The 22,761-nt window shown below is 44.2% G+C and overlaps 1 protein-coding gene and 1 long non-coding RNA gene across 3 annotated transcripts in view; one reads left to right on the top strand and one right to left on the bottom strand.

Moving 5' to 3' along the window:
• Positions 1–22,761, bottom strand: part of LOC137606957 (uncharacterized) — a 289,217-nt gene that overhangs the window by 139,612 nt on the left and 126,844 nt on the right. For both annotated transcript variants that reach the window (XR_011037944.1, XR_011037943.1), the window contains one exon: positions 20,350–20,490. This is a non-coding gene — a long non-coding RNA (uncharacterized lncRNA). The remainder of the gene's footprint in view (positions 1–20,349; positions 20,491–22,761) is intronic.
• Positions 1–22,761, top strand: part of LOC137606956 (CUB and sushi domain-containing protein 3-like) — a 255,437-nt gene that overhangs the window by 118,285 nt on the left and 114,391 nt on the right. Inside the window, exon 5 of the mRNA XM_068332318.1 lies at positions 18,725–18,932. Coding sequence (XP_068188419.1) covers positions 18,725–18,932 — 208 coding nt within the window. The remainder of the gene's footprint in view (positions 1–18,724; positions 18,933–22,761) is intronic.

Below are 22,761 nucleotides of genomic sequence, written 5' to 3'. Positions count from 1 at the left end.
AAAGTCGTTCATTTACGTTTAATTGCGAACCTTTTTTTGTGTGTTCGCAAACACCGTCAGTCACATCATCACGTCTCAGTAAAAGGTCACCGCTTGCAGCTTCTCGTTCGCCGCTGAAGCTCTGTTAATTTCCTGGATGTAGAATCTGCTGGAGGTTGAAGTCGGTCGTCGGGTTAACAGACGTGTTTTTTTGTGTGTTTTTTTCCTGATTACCACGTTATTCAGAACGTAATAAGAGCTGCATTTGAAATTTAATTCAAAACACTGTTCGGAGTAATGAAACTCTCTTCACACTTCTGTCTTGCTCTCTCTCAGATCAATGTACCAGACTTGTAGTGACACTTGAAGCACTCTTATCTCTTCTCTGCAGACCTGCTCAATTCTTGCCACCGCTCTCCTCCCCTCCACTTCTCTCTTTCCTCCCCCGTTTTCCAGTCTTGTCCTCTCTCCTCCCTCGCTCCGCACATAATCTATCTCTCCTCTCTATCAATTGATGCTGATGATGTAGGCTGTGCAAACTTTGGTTAACAATGACACACGGGGGTTGCCGTTGGCACCTGGTATGCAGGAAGTCCTGAAGGGATTTCACAATAAAACCGACGCCTCCTGGTGACGTTTTCTCTTTCACCCGCCTGCTGCTTCTGTGTTCTCTCCATAACCTTTTAATGCTTTTTATTTTTGATAAAACTCACAGTTGTTTAAATGATGACCTCAGAGATGTAGCTGTCACAGCTTAAACTGTGAGAAGCATGGAGTAGCAGTTCATGGTGTCACCGCTATTTAAATGCAAATTTAAAGTCGGCCCGCGGTCGCTTCCTTTTTTGAGTATATTCAGCAAAAAGGGGGAAGATAGAAGCTACATTTATCACGTTTTCCTCACGAGCTGCAAGAGATGGGGGAATATTTTTTTGCCAGACATTTCAATATTGATTTCATTAATCTTGTTAGCTTAGTTTGACGTCACCTCCCATATTGTGTAGTGATACACAGCTATGGACTTTATCACACAGCCTGCTGGTCCAGAATGATTCTACTAATAATTCTACACTAAGCAGTGCGAGAGTGTCACGCCCCATCGGTTCTAAGTGTCTGTGATTGGCTGGATTTTATACAGTAGTGCCTTGAGATACAAGATGCATGGATACAACATCAGTGAGACCGGATCTCGTTCTTTACCACGTATTGGCGGATGGATACAACATCAGTGAGACTGGATCTCGTTCTTTACCACGTATTGGCGGATGGATACAACATCAGTGAGACCGGATCTCGTTCTTTACCGCGTGTTGGCGGATGGATACAACATCAATGAGACCAGATCTCGTTCTTTACCACGTGTTGGCGGATGGATACAACATCATTGAGACCACATCTCGTTTATTTACCACGTGTTGGCGGATGGATACAACATAAGTGAGACCGGATCTCATTCTCGTTGGTGGAGTAAAGATGTAGCTCATGTGTTCTCGTGACTTTTTGCATTTCTTGTCATACTTTATCATTGTTGATATATAATTTATCATACTCGGGTAAAATCTGCATGTCGTTTAGTGGATAAAATTTTTAATTTTTTTCATAATTTAATGGTTTTGGGGCTTTTTTACGAAGCCAGAATGAATTTAAATTCTAGTTATTTCAAATGAGGAAAATTAGCTTGACTTACAATCTCAGTCAGGGAATGGTTTAAACTTGTATGTCGAGGTTCTGCTGTGTGTCTAATTTTAATGACCACGTTTATTGAAAACTGCACATCTCATTCAACTTTCAGAGTCAAAAATTAAGATAGCCGTCAATAAAAGGGATAGTGTTTAAATTTCAAGCGGCTGCTCTCGGTGCTCCTGTACCTCTGGTATCTTTGAGTCTTTGTGTGACAGCCCCCCCTCCCCATCCTCACCTCCTACCCCCACTTCACTGTCAGCTCCTGCTTTAAGCTACCCGCCACCTAAAAGCATCCTGCACAGAAGACAATGCAGACATCACGGTGTGCAACTCAGCCTGGAATCTTGGCAAGGCTTAAGATGTGTGATGAGACGGTCCTCTCCAAACACACAAGCTGCAACATCACGTTATTTAGTTTATTTATAAGAGTGTTAGCAGTGGCAGCTCAGGTGTGGATAGAACTTTTTATTTATCTTTGATTGCGTTTATTAGGGACCATCTACAAATAAATCCATCTCCAAGAAGAGACAAGACGCTAGCAGATTTAGCTACTAGCCAGTCATCATTTTTTCCTGCAGAAAAACAAGTTTACATGTAAACTAGAACACAATGCATGAGAGAAATATCCTGCAACTCCAAAAGAACCATTAACATGCAAAAATCAATTTCTTAACCTCACATGAGAAAATAATGCAAGTCAGCTCAGATTCCCTGGTCGACCAGGAGCTTTTTCCGGTCTTAAAATCGGCACACTCATCTGAGGGTTGAATGAGGCGAGACAAACACACAAAAACACACATTTTTCTAATAAATTTTCTACAAATTACATACATGTTTGTTCTCATTCAATTTTCAGGACTGTTTTACTTTCGACACCTGATTAATTTGCTTATTCTGGGGGGTGTGTGTGTGTGTGTGTCCACCTTCCACTGATGCTGATCAATTCATCCTGCTTCTATTTGATGCAACCGGCTCCATGGTGTAACAACCTAAACTACGCTACAACACAGTGGGTTATTCATCCTCTCTCCCTCCATCCCTCCCTCTGTCTCTTTCTCTGCAGCCTTGCACATCAATTTAGCATTAATGCCATTTGCTGACATCAAACTTTCAAACTTGGCACGGAAACAACGGCGGTCTAGCCTGCACGCCTGCCACTCCCACCGTACATTTTGGTGTTTCTTTTACTTTTCTTTTTTTTCTCTCCCTTTGACCAGAAAGGATGAGGTCTGCTTCATCCCCCTAATCGAAACTGTAAACACTGACGAGTGCTCTGACCTGAGCAGGAGGCTTATTACATTGGGCCACCCGGCCCTGCTTCTCGTAAAAGTGTCCAAGAGAAAAGTGCACACTTCCTTTGTTTACCCAACCGCCGCTGCGAATCTCAGCAGGATGCAAGACGAAAAGCAACAAAAGGCCCACGCTGTCTCTCTTTACTTTTAGAGTCTCCGCGAAGCTCTATTATTTCTATATTAAGGCCACAAACACACACACACACACGCACACACACACTGCACTACAAATGTCAGGCCGGTCGCGGCTCTTTGCACGACCCGTAAGAGCAGCAAATCCAGCCGGCTTGGCGTCGATGTCGGCTTTGTTTCCATGCGTGTGATTTTTCCTGCCCAGCCAAAGCGCCTGTTCGCACAATGATTCATTTACGCTTCTTGCACTTGACCGTTTAAGTGTTGGTCACATCCTTAATTTGCTCTTCTGCTGCAGCTGCACTGTTTACCATAATGGTCCTAGTTGAATGTTGAACATGCATAATTTGCGTCTTAATGCCTACCGTCTCTTCCCTGCTATTGTTATTTTATTTCATTTTGAGCTGTTTGTGCAAACAAGGGGGAGGAAATGACATGCGTGCCGTACGAAGCATCAATCCGCGCTGTGCACTCGGTGAACTTCCTTGTTTGGTTGGAGGCGATTGGAGATGAAAGATTAGTCAGGGCTGCTTAGTCACGTCTATAAGATCCACATGGTTGGTGTGACAATCAACACAGTGTTTGACACGGACAATAGAACAATTATCATGGCTGCCATGACAACATAAAGAGCCTGCTGTACATACAGGAAAATTCTTTGGTTATATCGTAGACTTGTAGAGTTTCTTGTTTTCAAGGGACGTCTGAGCAAACCAGGAATCTGATCCGATTTCCTGCTAAAACAAAATACAGTAATCCGTGCGGCTTCACTACATCGCTGATTTTTAGTAGGTAGTCACGTGATACCGTACGAGCATTCTATTGGCTGACGGCACCCGGAAGTGGTTTAAACAGTCTATCAGAGTGTGGGAAAAGGGCATACAGATAGAAGGTGGTTTAATATCAGTATGGGGAAGGTTTATAAACGTTTAAATTACCGTAAATAATAACATAAATAGTCGCTATATCGTGGAATTTCGTTTTTTAGTCCTGGAACTCATTAACTGCGAGTAACGAGGGATTGCTATATTCTCAGAATTCACAAAAGAGCTTTTCTTTGTAGAGTTCGCATGTTCTGTCCGTGTCTGAATGGGTTTTCTCCGGGTACTCCGATTTTCCGCTCATCATCAGGAAAAAAAACGTAGGAACTTTAAGTTGTGTTTAAATTACCTGAGCAAGACTGGAACCGATCTACTGATGACGTAACGGGAAAGATTCCAACCTCGACCCTTCACAATAACTCAAAAAACGAAGGCAAGGTGAAAAAAAAATATTTGGAATTAGCTCTTAGCATCACAGCAGTATTAAAATGTCGACATTTGCTAACTCCGGGTGCTTGAAAGTGATTAATATCATACGTTTACAGGCGTCAGCTTTGTTTAAAGTAACTGACAGGTTGTACAACGGTCGATTTAATGAGCCACAACATGATGTGTCGTCGTCAACACCCCCCTTCTGAGCAGCAACATGTAGCTCTCTGGATCTGTTGCCCTCACTTCCTCTCTCTCTCTACCTCCATCACTCCCCCTTTCTCTCCCCTTTGCTATCTCTCTCTCCTGTCTCTCCATTCTTTGACAGGTTAATGCTCAGCAAGCGTGTCTGGCTTATACACACACCCATACACACACACACACGGGCGTACATCGCCCGAGGTGGTGTGTAACGGGGGGATTTCGAGAGGGACAGCGGGATAGACAGTTTAATCTGGGCGAGAAGGAGGGATGGTGGAAAAAAGCGAGAGGTAAAAGAAGATGCGGAGAGATGGACGTTCGGAGGAGAGAGTGGGGGGGAAGGTTACGACCAGGACATGACAGGAGGAAGCGAAGGAAGGGGAGAACTTTATTACTTCCTGTGTTCCACAGCGAACCAGCGGGTTAGAGGAAGGGAGGATTCAAACTTTTTGCTTTTGGAGAACATCTATGGTGATGGAGTCCACATAGATGCCTTGTGAGACGTCTGGTCTGGGGGCCCTCTGGTGGCGAACCAGGTGCATCCAGTTAAAGATGAAATAAAGCCAGTTTGATTTTTAAGATATTTAAGACCGGAACACTCTGGACTCAGAATCTGCTCCGCCTGAACCCGTAAACGGAGAGTCGCGTCTCTGCAATCCATCAAGACGATGTCACACAAAATTGGGGGTTTTTCCTCATGATTTGTCATCTTAAAAAGTTTAGAATCGATTCTTTTTTAAAGAACCACAACTAGAACAGAAACTCACATATTTATATGCAACGTCCTGCACTTTTAAATAAGCCGTTTTCTGTTCCCTGAAACGGACCAAGATTAGTTCTAACATGCAAACATCAAATGGACTGGGGGTCAGTTTAGTGTTGTAGTGACACCGATGAGGGAAAACAGCGAGCTAACGTTGTGTCGCCGCGCTGCACGCTCACAAATGCTGCTCGCACAAAAAGCAAACCGGTTTGAGCCTGTGCGGCGGGTCGAATCGACCCCACCCTATCTTTGTCATCGGGGGTGGATGTGCAACACGTGTGACTCCAGCATGACAATATGTAATGAGCTAGACATTTAATATCTGTGTGTGTGTGTGTGTGTGTGTGTGTGTGTGTGTGTGTGTGTGTGTGTGTGTGTGTGTGTGTGTGTGTGTGTGTGTGTGTGTGTGTGTGTGTTATTCAGATGTGGGTGTACAGGCCCGTCCCAGTTTTCTCTTGGGACAACGCTGATTGACAGCTCTATCCTAGGTTGTCATGGTGATGATGATGAATGTGTTTTGGGTAACCACGGAGACCGCTGTACAGGCATTCATTCCGCATGCATAATATAGTTTGGGCATAAAGAGATTCGGCAGCTGACGCAGACATCAGGACGGACCAGAATCAACTGATCTAAGCGGCTTCGCCACACGTCGTTAGCGGCGCCATCGGCGTCACGTGTTCAGGCGTTACATAAGACACCACGGCGGTAGAGGAAGCAAAGACGCGAATCAAGAGACGACAGACAGGAAGTCAGAGAGAGGAAAGAGCTCAAATCGGCCCACATCCTCTGATAAAGATGAAAGAGTTAGTGCTGTGAAATTTTAGAATTTTAACTACCCTCCACCTGCACCGCTGAATTTTTAACACTTTCATCTGCAAAGTTATCACAGAGTACAACTTTTTTATATTTATTTAATTTAATTTTTTTTTTTACAATGAGTGCATCAGAAAGAATCCAAACCCCCTAGTGGGTTCAGAGATACGACACGTGTTGCGATGTACTTTCCAGAAAAACTTGCAAGCAGTTCTCAAGTCTGTACTTTTTTTTTTTTTTTTTTTTAGTTAGTAACAAACAGAAATTTCTTCTATTTAATTTTCCTTCTTTAATTTTTCTTTTTAAAGTACGACTTAGGGGGCTTTCTCTTCTGTATTTGCCTCGTTGGAACGCTGACAAGCAGAGACAGTATCTACAAATTGGGAATAGTGAAAAAGAAAAGCTTTAAATGCATTGTTTTATTACGGCGCCTGCAAAAATACATTTGTATTTGTTTACCTCCGGCGCTGGGGTGTCACGGTCTGGCACTGACAGCCCACCTCTGCTTGACATGTCGTATCATCATAAACAGGGAAGATAGTACATTTGCTGTGGCTCCTTCCTCCGCCGGATGAAAATAGATGGAATGCCATGCTGCACCCGCGCCGACATCAATTCAGTCATTCATATTCATTTTCATGCACCAGCAACACTTGTAAATCATACCCAAACGCGCACGCGCAGACCGCCCGAGGAGTCGCCGCGATCCGTGCGTGATTTGCATGTTCCGTGTGGCTGTTTAGTTCGGCTACGTATGTCTGGCTTTTACATGCATAAACATGAACGCTCATAAACAGATGTATTATTAATGTGGAGGTACTGTAGTAGGTGTGGGCCAGCCTCATGCGAGTACCCGCAGGCGCAGATGTGTTCTCACCTGCGCAGACATGCAGTCAGCTGTCGTGCATACAGGTATACCAGGAAGCGCTGACAGCAAACTGACATTTGATTGGTCGGCTAGAGGAACGTTTGTGTTGGACTAATGATCCTGTCTGTCGTCATTAGTCACTGATTCAAGACGTTTTTGGCTTCATTAATTTCACCTCTGACTGTTTGAGTGGAGGATTATTGAAATATTCCCTTTCTTTCCCACGCTCTCAACCAGGAACAAGTCAAGGAGAGAGAGACACAGAGAGAGACTATAATACTATACTAACACTGACAATCTTGGGGATATGATGATGAAGATGAAGATGCTACTGGTGGTGGCAGTGATGATGATCATGGTTGTGGTAGTGATGTTGATGTTGATGATGATGATGATGATGACGATGATGATGATAGTGGTGATGATGATGATGGTGACGATGATGATGATAGTGGTGATGATGATGATGAGGATAGTAGTGATGATGATGATGATGATGAGGATAGCAGTGATGATGATGATGACGATGATGATGATGAGGATAGTAGTGATGATGATGATGATGATGATGATAGTGGTGATGATGATGATGATGGTGACGATGATGATGATGATAGTGGTGATGATGATGAGGATAGTAGTGATGATGATGATGATGATGATGATGAGGATAGTAGTGATGATGAGGAGGAGGAGGATAGTAGTGATGATGAAGATGATGATGATGATGATGATGATGATGAGGATAGTAGTGATGATGATGACAATGTTAATAGTGATGATGACGATGATGATGATGACGATGTTAGTAGTGATGATGATGATGATGGTAGTGGTGATCATGATGACGATGTTAGTAGTGATGATGATGATGATGATGGTAGTAGTGATGATGACGATGATGATGATAGTGGTGACGTTGATGATGATGATAGTGGTGATGATGATGATGATGATGATGATGATAGTGGTGATGATGATTGTGATGATGATGATGGTAGTGGTGATGATGATGATGATAGTGGTGATGATGATGATGATGACGATGATGGTAGTGGTAATGATGATGATGATGATAATGATGATGATAATAATGATGATGATAAGAGAGAACATCTGAGAGAAGCAGAGTTTCCCTGACTTGGAGAGACAACATCATATAAATCTTGTCACCCGTAGCAACTGGACCACCTCCTATGGGTCACCAGCTGTGATGATCACCGTAGCGACCGGACCCCCTCCTATGGGTCACCAGCTGTGATGATCACCGTAGCGACCGGACCCCCTCCTATGGGTCACCAGCTGTGAAGATCATCGTAGCGACTGGACAGACTCCTATGGGTCACCAGCTGTGATGATCACAGTAACTTCTGCCTTTACATGCATGTGATGATGATCCCCACGTGCGTCTGCGGCGGCGAGCTCAAGGAGGTGATGAAGACTATATTTCATCCAACTAATCTTGTGCATCGTCACCACCTGGGAGATTGCGCAAACCTTATTAGAAGGTTACACAATGTTAATGTAGCCGCGGAATGAGAGACGTGACGATTCTTCGACAGTCGTAAAACGTCTCTGAATATTAAACAGACGTTTGCCATTTACTACGTGTACGTGCCGGGAGAGTCGCATGAGCTCGCCACTTGCCGTTCAGCTAGCCATACGACGGCGTGTGAAGACGACGGTTTTCACAAAGGTTCAAAGACGTTGTGGCTTCATTTTGATTTACCTTTTTTTTTGCAGACGGGGTCACATGGGGTCCAGTTTTCAGAGTTTGAGACTCAAACCTCCCGAAGCGGTGCATGTTCAAACATAGATAGGCATGTTGTGAATAAGATATTAGAAGCATGTTGCATTACATCCCAGAGGAGCGCTTTAACCTAATGAATAATTCAACCAAACCAGCACGAACTCAGAGACGCCTCAGAAAATGCGTGGTACCAACAGACATGCACGGACTTCAGCTCGCCTGGTCCATACCAACATCTGTATAGGCCGCTCCTGCATTGATCGACATTGAATTTTTTGATTTGTTTTTTAAAAAACAGACCTTTCTGAGAAGGAGATGGAGCGACGAGTGGGGAGGGAGATGTAAATAGAGAAAGACACAGAGGAAAATTACTCCTGTTTGATTCTCTGCTGGTGAGGAGTAACTGCCTGGAATTAAAAATGGATTTAAAGTCAGAAACCGAGAAGATGGAAAAATTATTTAAAAAGGGGGAAAACGAGTAGCACTGCTCTCTCTCTCTCTCTCTCTCTCTCTCTCTCTCTCTCTCTCTCCTGCCATTAAACATTTAACGGAGACAGAATACGACAAAACCACAAGTGAAGAGGAGTTAAAGATATTCAGGTGGCGTTTGGGTACCATCAGGACACATCGGCGTTCCTTTAACGTAAATGTTACACTACATAACGGATATTGCTCAAAATTTTTTGACCTCACGAATACCCATCGTTGTCATTAAATTGTAAATTGCGGTCCTGTTTTTCCAAATCGCAGCTCTGCTTTTCCGTATCCCTTCGCCGTCACTCATATTCCTCTATCTCACTTGTTATCACACCATTGTTCTCACTAATCCTCTCAATCGCTGTCTTGATCCATCTCTATCCAATATTCATCCATCTTCCCTCCTATTTTTTTTTATTTCCCCCCCACACCCCACCCTCCATGTTTCCATTGTGCCTTCTAATTGGTTTTCTTTCCTTTCAGCCAGTCAGCTCCTCATTAAATCATCTGTCATCATCACGGTTCGGGTCTGTCATCCGTCTCTCCCTCGGCTAACGTCTCCGTCTCACCTTTACTCTTTCCGTTGATCTCGCATCTCCTCATCCTCGCGTCTTTATCAGTGGTCATCAGGATCCGATGACGGCCGGATGTTAGGCCCCTCCCCCCTACACCCGATTCCACCCGGTGCATCCGTCAGGGAAATTCTGTTAATGCTGCTATTAGCCGGGATGTTGTTGTCGAGGTATAGATGGAGACATTAGCATAATAACCCCCTCTTGTAGATGTGCATTAGCTGCAAAACATCATCGTAAAAGTCATTTATAGTGTTTTTTAAAAAAATCACGCCTACTGTAGCGCCGTTGCTGAACACTGGCGTCTAATTATTTTGAACCTCCACATGTGAACATGAGGAAAAACAAACCATTAAATGCCAAACACGTGATTTTTTTTTTTTTTTAACTCTCTCACAGGTCAGAAATAAAGATTTCCTTTGTGATGAGATTCAAACCAAGGTTTTTTTTATTTTTTATCACACGGCTGTAAAAAGCAACAAAAAACATAAATGTTGATAAAAGTAGATGCAGAATAACCGTTGGCATAATCACAAGAAACCTGCCGTCGCTCTTCTTTTTCTTCTGTTGTTTTCTATTTTTACCGATGAAACACTAATTGAATGAGTCTGGGAGTCATCAAAGACGCTGCACTTTCCACTCCTCTCTTCCTCCCATCTCAGCTTCTGTCTGTCTCCTCTGATCAGGCCTCTTCTGTTTCACGCTGCACAGCAGTCATTTCTCTTTTTTCAGTCGCTTTCAAAACAGCTGAGCATCTGCGATAAATCAGATCTCACAAATCTGCATCCTCCTTCATTCAGAACCAAAACATCGCAGTCATGGATGCATTCTCCAAAGCGTTTCAAACCCCCCCACCCCAATCCAAAACAAAGCAAAGGCCTCCATCAGTCTTGATTTTTTTTTCTTTGGAAATGTTAGCACTGTAAACGCAGCATCGACTAATGCAGCCCACGAGATCACAAACCCATCAACTCATCTTGAATTCAGAAAAATGCGTTTGACCACCATTGACCTCTGGCTAGATTTCACTCTTTTGGAGATTGATGACGGTTTACAGCCAAAAAAAATTGAGTTTGGCATTGCTGCTCATTTGGACAAGAAAGAAAGCTTCACACCATCTCTTGAACAAAATGTTGGGCCGGACAGAAGATGTTTCGCCTTCATACCAAAGTTTCATCTCCGACTCAAGATTAGTCGAAGCAAAACCAGAAAAGTAAATGCAGAGTCCGATTCTGCCTTGTTGCTTGCATTATTGATTTGCATTGGCTAAAGTACATGCCCAAGTATTGACTATGGAAGGCAGAAAGTAAGGTCATGTACAGGGATTGAGAAGGAGTGACATGGTTAGGTGGTGAATGCGCATGTGATCAACTTGCTTTTTTTTATACTCGTATTGATTTGTCTCTATCCATAAATCGATTGTGTGGGGCTAATGTCAAATACATGGAGAGAAGCATACTGATGAGATCGCATGGCTGTGCTTGATGCATGTCAGGACCTATAGGGCTTATCTGTGCAGTCTTTATGTGGCCTGTTAGAAGTTTTCTGTAAGTGAGTACTATAAGTTGTGTTGTATTTTGTTATCACTCTGTGCGACAGTGTTTTATCTATACTTAGTGATAGTGATTAGATAATTATCTTTTTGGAATCTAATCAAAACAGACAAAAGAGTCAAAGAAATATAATAGTTGTGAGCTTGAAGGCCATCCCTCCTTAGCAGCAGCAAAAAATATACACCAATCTCAGTTCGGACACGCGGGTGGTGGTGGCGGCCGATGACTCTGGTGAACTTTCATTTGAGGGCAGATTCCCTCTATCAGTCTTGAACTCTGTTTTAGAGAAGTCCTTTTACCATTTGACTATAGTACAGCTTAAATGGAAGTTTTTCTTCTCTCTTGAATGCATAATTTGTTCAGCGATATGTTCATAACATCCAACCACCTTCTCACTCTACCCCAAACTTCACCCGATGTGATCCTATCTCCAGGGTTGTCGCACATCACCTCAAATGTTTGTGTTTGTTTTCAACTATCTTTGACTCGCACATATTGGAAGGGAAGATGAGACAATCATGTCCTTGGGCACCCACATTTATCTGATCACCTGAATGCCAACAAAAGAACTGCAACCTCGTCATTTCGAGCTACTCTCCCTAATCCGTGATCTACCGCTTGGCATTTCAATTTCAACAAACCGTTATTAGTTGTCCAGGATATGTGCAGATTGAGTCGTCAACATTTCTATCCAACGGGCCTCAACAGATTCTCGTACTGAAAGATCTATCTGTTTTAAGCTAGTAGCCCAAGCTGTTTCTGATGCACGTCCTTGCAGGCAGCTCGAAACTGAAGGACTTGGATGAAACACAAGTGGGAGAGAGGAAGCGAAGAGAAAGTCAAGAGTGAAAGTCAAGGCTTTGATACGTTTGTCCCTCGGTAAGAAGTTTGTGTAAAATATCAGGGATGACACAAAAGCAACACCTATAGGCTTTCTCTGCTAGGTGCTCAGCCAATCAGAGACACCCAATTTACCCTCCCGTTGGAGTCCTGCTGAGGTCCAGGATGGGGCTACCCCTGAACTAAATAGAAACCACCTGAAAGACCGGCTGAACTTTCAAAAGTCAACAGCAGGACAAATACAAAAATCAGGTAACCCTCACCTTCTGCTAGGAGAGGGCGGGGTCAGACGGTGACAAAAACAGGACAAACAAAGCAGGATGGGAACTACGTTTCACACCACGGCATCATTTATCAGCGATCAAACTATAATTTGGTTAGACAAGGTCGCAAGGCTACTGTAAGAACAATAATGACGATAGCGATCTAGCTATCAATCAGTGACGTCCCTCATTATGTCTCCGTCTGTCGGTCTACCATCACGCCGTTCTTCTGCCCTGATTGTCCTAAACGTTTGGCTGTTACTTGACTGGCAGGCAGCGTCTGTTCCTCGACATGTGGACAGATGGTGGGAGGGGCTGAAGGTCAGCGCCGATATTATCGTGTGTGCGCCCTAAACGCTGTGGCGGTTCAGCGAGGCAGAGGACAGTGATAAATATGAGAACATGATGACAAGTAGATAGTTTGAAGCCTTTAAGACTGCCGTTAGTTGTTGGGGTCTGAAAGCTAAAACATGGTGGTAGATCTCTAAAGGTGTTGGTCACGGGTGAAATTCACTGAAGGGCAAAATTTAAGCGAAATAAACGTCAACTTTCTAAAATCTCCGCCTTGATACGCGTCCATCTTGATCTTCACACGGATCATGACGGGACTGCGACGACAAGTTCTAAGTGTGAAGTGACTATTGTGGAGGAGACATGCTAATCATAACCATCATAATTAATTCCGCGTCCACACTGGTTCGCACTTGGCAGCGATGAGGTTTCCTTCAGCCCACATGTCTGTTACATGAGCGAATGGCAGCCAAGGAATACGAGGCGGTTTTACAATACCAGATGGTGCAGACACTGTTCTCTCTCGGCGCATCATTGTCCACACACACACACACACACACAAAACGCTAAATCGACTCAGAGATAATTTCCTGAACGGCTAAATTAAGTCGGACATCATTCCTTTGGAAGTTCCCAAGGCAGATTTCTGCTTCCTGAACCGGAGTCCACCCTCGACGAGTAAATCCAATATCCTGTTCAGGTCATTGCAGCACCGGAGAATCGGCAAGGGCAGATTGTGACCTTACATCTTATGTACAAAGAGGGGATAGAAAAGTATAGAGAGTCTGAAGAGCGTCTGGGAGGAAATGCATTCAAAATAAATGGTGACTCATTTGTGTACACCTGTTTGACAGGCTTCTTCCTGTCAGTTCAGTCATTCGTGGCGGTAAAAACCGAGGTATTGAAGGTACGCGGGGGAAGCAGAAGGGGGCAAAGCGATATATATTCTCAGTTTTACAGCGTGTGAGGGGCAGGAAGCTGATGGATGGTTGTGTGGATGCAGATAAGCGAGCTGAAGGGATGGATGGATATGGCCTGGAGACCGAGGAGAAGGGAGGATGATGTAGATGACCCATAATCCTTAGAGGCTTACAGCGCATTGGGTCTTGCGTGATTGAAGTCTGTGTGTGTGTGCATGTGTGAGTGTGTGTGCATGTGCGTGTGTGTGTGTGTGAATACGATAGTGATAGTAATCTGCCTATCAAAGTGATGCAGGGAAGGAATGGAGTTATGGGGCAGAAGGAAAGAAATGGAGGGTAGAAGAAAAAAGGAGGGAGAGAGAGAGAAAGAGATGAGGCCAGAAAAGCCATTAAAGAGAAAATCAATCAGCAAGAGAGAGAGAGAATGAAGGAGAGAAAGGGAGGGAGAGAATGAAGGAGAGAAAGGGAGGGAGAGAATGAAGGAGAGAAAGGGAGGGAGAGAATGAAGGAGAGAAAGGGAGGGAGAGAATGAAGGAGAGTGAAATGCAGAGAGAATAAGATCTTAAAGAAAGAATGAGTGAGACAGAGGAGGATAAAGTGGGAATCCTCAAATGACTGTGATATTGATGACAGCACAGTGGGGAAGGAGGGATGAACGGATGGGAGAGAAGGAGACAGGATAAGGAGGCTAAGAACAAGTGATCAAAGCACCCCAGGCCAGAAGAGAGACAGAGCGGGGGGGGGGGGGGGGGTTGGAGATGGGGATTGCTAGGGGAGGGAGGCGCGAGAGTCGGAGGGCGAGAGGCAAAGATGAATGAGGAAAGGGGGCGGAGGAGAGGAAATGTGCTTTTTTATTTTAAAAATAGTCTGAATGCAGAAACGGAGAGAGGAGACATGCTTCAAGCAGAGACCGGTCGGGAAGGGAGGTGCTACCAGAACGATTGGGGGGGGGGGGGTCACAAAGGCGAAGAAGGGTAAAAGCAGCTCCCTCATGGGAGAAGAAATGGAGGCACTAAGTCTCTCCTCCTCCTCTCTACACAACACTTTCCCTCCTGTAAGCAGAGCACTGGGGCAGGAGTGCTGCCCCCCCCCCCCAGACACACACACACACACACACCTGTCGATGGGGAGATGCCTCAATCTCAATTTGAGCTCCTAGTCCAAGTAAATACCACATGAGGATTAAATTCTCAACAATTATTCTTATGAAATATTATTTTCTAACCGGAGGATGCTGGGAAAACATTATTTTCCTCGTACGGTATCATTTATTTTAAAAAATAATCACATCACTATCAGCGACGCTTTTATCATCAATCATATTAATGTTTGTCCGATTTTCTAGCAAACCCTTTCCTGCGTTGGATGGGCTTATTTGTCAAGCGCAGATTATTTCCGATCCTTAAGAAATGTAATTGAATGTAAAGGATTTCTGCGGCATTGGGGCGGCGCGGTGGATAGCGCCGTCGCCTCGGCTCCCGGTTTGAAAACGTGGATTGGTCTTTTCTAAAGGTCTGTAGTTGTTCGTGTTTTGTGTGGTTCTGCGATGCACTGGCAACACGTACGTAACGTCTACCCACCTTATGCCCATAAGTCTGCTGGGATAGGCTCCAGCAACCCCTGTGACCCACGAAAGCGGAGTAAGCAGTACGGAACATGGCGGAGTGGATTTCTGAATTGTCGCAGTGGTACAGTAATACCTCGCTTATTCACGCATCAAGATGCACAGCTTCACTACATCGCAGATTTTTAGTAGGTAGTCACATGATAACGTACGCACATGCTATAGGCTGACATAACTCCTGGAACTTAAATACAGAAGGGCTTAAAACTGAACCGCGGAATTTTTATTTTTCACGGGTGGTCCTGGAACGCAATAACAGCGAGTAACGAGCGATCGCTGTATAGCGATATGAAGGAAGCATAGTCATACCATGTTTGTTATCGCACTTATAAAAATTGAGAAATGGTCATGTGACGTCGAGGGGGTCGTATTTAACATCTCCACGGGCAACGTGTCCTATTATGATTGATGGAGCGAGAAAGATCCCAAATTAACAGGTGCGACAGGGGAAGCTGACTGATTCCGTGTTTGAGGGTAATCACTGTTGGTTACAGGTATGTGGACATGCCCCCCCCCCATCCTCCCTACCCTCCAACGCCCCCCGCCCCCCCCGGCGAACATGCGAAAAATGTCACTATTTATTAGAGCAGCTGCTCCTGAAGCTGCCTGTGCGCCACCATGCTTGTTACCGAATGACACAAAACAGAACCGGTGAGAGCTCTAATTGCGTCACATGTCGTTTAAAATTATCCCACAGATTCGGAACACGTCGTTCGATGTTCCTCCTGATTCACATCGATATTCAATTTAGCTTCCTTTCCTTTTTTTTTTTTTTTTGCTACGGCTCACAGAAATGAATTCAGGGTGACAGGAAGTCAGAGAATATCATCACTAAGGGACGTCAATGTTACCACATCATAAAGTTCTGGCTCACCGGTGTTAATTCATCCCATTTTTTTACGATTATTCTACGCGTTCGTTTCTTCATCTTCAATCACAGCCGCGCGCCGCCGCACCTTGAGGCCTTTTCCACCTGTCTGTCAAGCCTCGCCGTCACATCAATAAGCGGGACGGGCTGGGAAAGGTGTGTGTCCGTGCGTGTTTGCGTGTGTGTGTGTGAGTGTGTTTGTGTGTGTGTGTGTGTGTCTGTGTGCGTCCGCCAGCACTAGCGGACGTCCTGTTGTCGTGATGAACCAGTGACAGCTGTCATGCTGCAACCAGCGCTCTCTCTCCCACTGTGTAACCCCCGCTGCTCACACACGCACACACACACACACACACACACACACACACACACACACACACACACACACACACACACACACACACACACACACACACTGACTTTTACAACATTGCTCTCCTGCAAATGTGATGAGGTCCCAGCAGGTCTTGGTTGGAGGTGTCATTTGCACAAATCTCCTCAACTGTCGAGCTGCGGATTGAATGTCTATCTAGTAAACGAATGGTCTGCCTGTCTGTCTGCCTGTCTGTCTGCCTGTCTGTCTGTCTCTCTGCCTGCCTGTCTGCCTGCCTGTCTCCCTTTCAATACCAAGCTGTCTGAATGCCTGACCTAACTGAATAAATAACACCTTTCTTTCTCTGCTTCATCCTCCACACACCAGCACCTGTAGCTCGGGACGACGCGCATGCCGTCTCCAGCTTGCTTGTCTCGTTAGCATCATCGCTAACAAGACAATAAGCAAGTGGAAGTCTTGTCTTCTTCCAAAAACCCTGCATTCCGGTCTCCTGCAGAAGACGAAAATTGATTTTAAATCGCATATTTTCTCCCATCCTGTTTTTTTATTTTTTCATTTCCCATCTGATGAAGTCCGTAACGAGCCTCTATTTTCAACCCAATCGTTTTGTTTCCCCATTTTATTTCACTTTTTCTTTTTCTTTGTCTGTTTCTTCCGGTCTGTTTCCGTTACCCTATCATCACCCATGCCTTCCCCCTCCTCTATTCCGTTCCGTCCAATTTCTAATACCTATGTTTCTGTTCATTTCTACCATCTTATTTGATATTTTTGGAGTCATTCTCTTCCTCCCCCTAACCGTCGCACCTGTGGACGGAATCCGTCTTGGTCCCCCCACCTTCCTTTTCTATCATCTGTACATGCATCCCTCAAGAGATCTGGGAGGATGGGCATGTATTCCTGACAGCGCCTGTCTGCACGCTTATAAAGGATGTGTCCTATCCAGCTCATCAGCGAGTGCACTTAAGAGGCAGCGCACATCTGGTCCCTCTGTCTTCTCTAAATGCTGATGATATCAACATTTGGTGGAGTGATGTAGGAACCAGTGTCATTCCAAACTGCACTCCCTGGTGTGTAGGATAACGCACGTCTGTTGTAAGAGTGTGTTAAATGCAATGCTGCCTCTTTTATGTGAAACTATAAATCATGCGGGTATAATTTATACCATGTGTGAAGCCTGGTTTGTACGCTCTCAGAAAAAAAGGTTCCACGTTGTATCTTTCATCACTGAGGCAGTGGGATTGTGGCTGAGCTCAATTTGCTTTATGAATTTTTTATTTATGAGGAGCGGCGTTCCTTTCTTCTTAAAGGATGCGTAGCTTTAGATTTCCTTTATTTTACAGTGAATTGAGCTCAGCCTCCAATGTCCCAGTGACACAGCAAGGTTCAATGTAGTATCTTTTTTCTCCATGAGTGTATCTGTATAAATTATATGTGTATAATTTATGCCGTGTGCACAGCGCAATCCATGTGTCTTTATCTGTTATACAGCAATCAGCACTGCAAATAGTCAAGAATCACGGTATCAATCAGATGTGATCAATACTAATCAGGCAAATCTAGCAGCACATCTGATCTATATGCTTCAAGGCCGTGAGGATTCATTGATTCAAAACAGGAACGATTGGGAAGCAAAGTCAAATTCAAAATTCCTCGGTGGTGATTGGAGGAGACGAGAGCGGAGCTCTGTGATTGGAGGAGGAAATGAAAGCTTGTTATTGGAGGAGAGCACAGCAGCTTTGAATGTGAACAGGAACTGCAGCCTGACCCCTGAACCCCCCCCCCCAGTCTAGTATTTTATAGTGTATTCCACAACCCAAGGATATTCGATATTCCTAATCTCAGAGCTCCATATTGTCACAATATGGTTTGCTAATCTGACTTGACAGTTTATGTGTCCTGATAAAGTCATCCATTTCTAACATTCAAGCCACAAAATAACATTAGAACTGGAGAACAAAAGGTTTACCTGCAATGTACTAATTAAGGTAACCGAGATAAGTAGGGGGAGGTGGGGACAGTCAGGCTGGCTTGACTGCAAAAATAGATAACGGTTGTTTGAGAAATTCTAATGCTATAGATGCTAAGAATTATATCTCAATTGCTAATTTGGTCATTAACACCCTCCTCCATCACACAGCTGTGAAAATCAAAAAGAATTAATCCCAAAAGAAATTTGATTTCCTCGTCCGCCCCTCCGTCCCTCCTCCTTTCCCTAACCCAGGTTTTCTATTTGTCACTCTGATTTGATTGACAGCTGAGGACACATGTGGGGGCACTGTGAGGGGCGGCAGTGGGGTGGTGACCAGTCCCGGTTACCCCGGCAACTATGGTAACCAGGCCGACTGTACTTGGATCCTTTTGGCCGAACCCGGAGACACCATCTCTGTCATCTTTACAGACTTCCAGACGGAGGAGAAGTATGATTACCTGGAGGTAGAGGGATCCGAACCACCAACCATTTGGTGAGTTTCCTGAATTCATTGGTTGATTTGGTTTGAGTTTGGGTTTTTTTGAGGTTTAAAGCTGTCATGATGGCCAGAACAACCTAGATAACTTCTTTAGCCACAGGGGATTGGACCCAATGTCCTCGTCGAGCACTCACTCAAGTGAAATGAGTTGAACTTCCACCAAAAGGAAAGAAAATCAAATGTAGAGCATCGCAAAACCAAGTCTGCTGCAGGAAATGACATCATGTGCTTAGCAGGAAAAGCTAAGCTCATTCTTTGGGAAAGGGACAGAATTCAGTCGACCTGGCCTTTCTGCAAAGATGGTGGAATCACACAACTACGGAGTTTCCAGAACAACCCAACGGCACTCAGAGTTCAGTCATTAAAAGTTAGAGCAGCTAATAAAAAGCTAGCACCAGAGTAAGAACAGGTAGTAAAATGACAACATTATTTCATATATATGTAGTACAGCTCCTTCATGCCTCCCATTCTTCAAATATACCAAGTGTCCCATGATAAAATGTGACATCTTGAAGTATAACGTGAGCATAAGTGCGTCAGCGTGCGTGATGTGTGCTACTTCGGCACTTATTACAATATTTTATCGCTCTGGCTGCTGCTTATCGATTGTTGGCAAATTAGGGTATCGATCAAGCGGCCCGATTGCTGTTTCCGATCACGGTCCAGGAGATTATCTCGTATGCTCGTGCAATTGATTGTGAGGCAAAAATGGCCGATGCATATGTGTTAATCGTACGTATCGGTGTGTGTGTGTGTGTGTGTGTGTGTGTGTGTGTGTGTGTGTGTGTGTGTGTGTGTGTGTGTGTGTGTGTGTGTGTGTGTGTGTGTGTGTGTGTGTGTGTGTGCATGCGGAACAATCACGCAGCACGCAATACTACAGACGCGACGGTGTGATACTGCTGATCAATAAGTAATAACCATTCATGGTAATTGCTCATGCTTTGCTGCTCATTCTCTCATGCTAATGCTAAAGCTAACGTAGCGGTTAAAATTGTTTATTGTTTCGGGTAATTGCAAGTGATTTTCTGGTTGGTCAGAAATCTCTGGTATAAAAATAGTTGGATGATTTCATTTTGCTGTGAATCAATAAAGTTGCTCACACCCAAAAACAGGATTGAAATAAGCGAATAATGAGCGATTATATGTTGTTTCTTTATTTTTAAAAAAAATGCATTTACTCAATTTTATCCAGAGGAGAAGACTGTCAGCCTTTCTTTTTGGAGTGGATGCAAAACTCTAGACCTTGCCACCGTGAGAAATCCCTCTCTGGGGAGTATTTACGACCAATATTTATTGCTCTGAGTTGGATTGTTGGCCTTTGGGGGATAATGCAGTGGTGGCCGGTCATGTGTGATTTAGTTTGACCGCTGCCTTGCTTGTGTAAAGTATTGTTGTGCAGTTATTTACTCACTGAATTAACTCCGGAGCCTCAAACGGTGCTGCCGAGGTCCTTCTGTCGATGCTTCCCGTTGGGGCGGGGTTCAGTCGGCGGGTTGATCTGGTGGTCGTGGGTATGTTCCGAGATGAGAGCGTTGACATTCAGAGGTACCGCCTGCAGCAAAACACGCCTTGATGTTATTAGTAAGTGAAGACGCTGCCGCAGTGACCTTAAAAAAGAGTTGATTCTAATTAATCGTTGTCGAACAACGTAATGAGTCGCGGCGCTTTAAAGCTCGGGGAACGACGGGCAGGTTTACGACACGCAAACACACACTTAAAGATGACTCCTAGCATTAAGCAGCTGTCTTGGCTAGCGCCCTTCCGTTCAGTGTGGTGCCACAGCAGAGAAGTAAATTTCACACTGAGAAGACATCTGATCTCTGTAAATTACTTAAGTGGGTTCCACCTGCAAGAAAACAAAGTTCTCCAGTGGGGGTTTTAAGAGCATCTCTTTTATCCGAAGTGTCAGAAAAAAAAAGAAGTCTTGGGAAGACTTTGAGGTGATGCAATCTTCAGAGGGGCGTTACGGATGGCGCAACTCTTCAAGGCCTCCGGTGGATGTGCAACAATGCACGTCAATCAAAGCTTAAGGTGAAACAACTCCTGGCATAACATTAGCAAAACCGCTCCCCTGAAGGAGCGGATGAACGCTGCCCGGTTTTTAAACACCTCGCCTTACGTTGGGTCAAAGGCTTGCAGCCAGCTGGGGATTGTCTGGAGAACTCTTGACATGAGCCGGGCTGCGCTGGACCCCGTGGTACCAATTTTATATGGTTTGAATGTCACTGTACGTAAGTGTTATTGCCACCCAGGTGCATCCCTTTAGGGCCTTTTTTCCAGATGAACGCTTTCCACATCAGAAATAAATGCATCGCATCCGGATCCGACAGCGAAGTTTATTCCACTGACCTGCAATCGCTCGTATCTCAACACAGCAAGCGTATCTGAAATGGCGTTGTTGTTTTTTTTCTTCTTTTTTCTTTTACACAATGAATCACTACCCACCGTGAATTTGAGCTTGGACGTCGTGATGTTTTTAGTTAGCATGGAGCCACATCTCTGAGGAAGAGCATTGATTCCATTACCTAAATAATTCAGCCTTTTCTAAAAAAAAAAGAATAATAAATGATGCTGCTCACTCCGGGGTGGATGGAGTGGATCTTGATATTATCTGTTTGTAGTCTGTTTATGCCTTCACACAGCATGGCATATGCACAGAGTGGTGGGAGCTGAAAGGAAAATAATCAATGGGTTTTTATGTCGTTATGCACTCCTAAATGTGTGCTTTTCAGCTTCCCTGCTTTCATTATCCCGCAGATTAAATATGCGGCGTGTGTCGCCTGATAAAATAATTTCAATTTGGATGTCATCTCGGGTCCCGATAGCTCATCGGAAACCCTGAGGGGACCGGAAAGTTGCAAACGCTTACCTTTACATTGAAGGAGGATCTGCTTAAAATGAAATAAAACAGATCTGTGTCTCCTTATTTGCATGAAAATACGTTAAGAGATTTCAAAGGGACATTCTCGAGGCGACCCCGACGACACTCAAACCGACGCGGCGTTATCGCTGCTAGCCGTTAGCAGACGGCGGGTCTGGATCGGCCGTGTCTGTGTTTGAACAACAAGGAAGCCATTGTCAGTCGGTTTTCTTTGGTTCATTTCCAAAGCGTTTTTTTTTTTGATGCGCATGGAAAATCCAGGCCAGACAGTGTCTACAAAACAAGAGACAATGAAAACACCAGACTGTTGCTCTCTTTGGGAATTCTTCAGGATGTGATGCCAATGATAACCGTTCCTTTTTTTTTAGATTCCCAAGCTGTTTGATAAAGTAGTTGACTGCGTTTTTGGTGCTTTAAAGCGCCTTTCAAACTAAAAGCTTACATGGAAAACCTATAATTAGCAGTTAGCTGTTGAATCATTAATAACCTCATTCTAATTATGGAAAATATAAGACTCAACGACTTACCAAAGTCATATTTTAAATGCAAACTTTTACTTGTTGTGGAGCATTTGTACAGTGTAGGTTTACTGCTTTTAGTGAACTATAAGTTCCTTTAGATTTGACATACGTTTATTCAACTCTCCGTCTCTGTCTCTCTTAATCTTGAGCATCATCATTGTTTCCATTTTGAAGACTTCAAGCAGAATTTATTCACTATTTTATTCTCAGTCTTTGATTGTATTCCATCTGGCGATGACACATCGAGTCATTTCCACAATCACAATTGTAGAACAGAAGAAACAGGACAGATAAATATTCAGAGGATTACCTGCCGTCTTATGAGACTCCCTGAGGACGTTATTCTGTGTAAAGGACTTCAAATGAGGGCTTTATACATCGTGATTAACACAAAGACGACCTGGAATTAAGGGATGCTCGG

The sequence above is a fragment of the Antennarius striatus genome, chromosome 14, assembly GCF_040054535.1.
Source record: "Antennarius striatus isolate MH-2024 chromosome 14, ASM4005453v1, whole genome shotgun sequence".
Lineage (NCBI taxonomy): Eukaryota > Metazoa > Chordata > Actinopteri > Lophiiformes > Antennariidae > Antennarius > Antennarius striatus.
The sequence above is the reverse complement of the archived record's forward strand: the minus strand, read 5'-3'. Positions and strand labels throughout refer to the sequence as shown.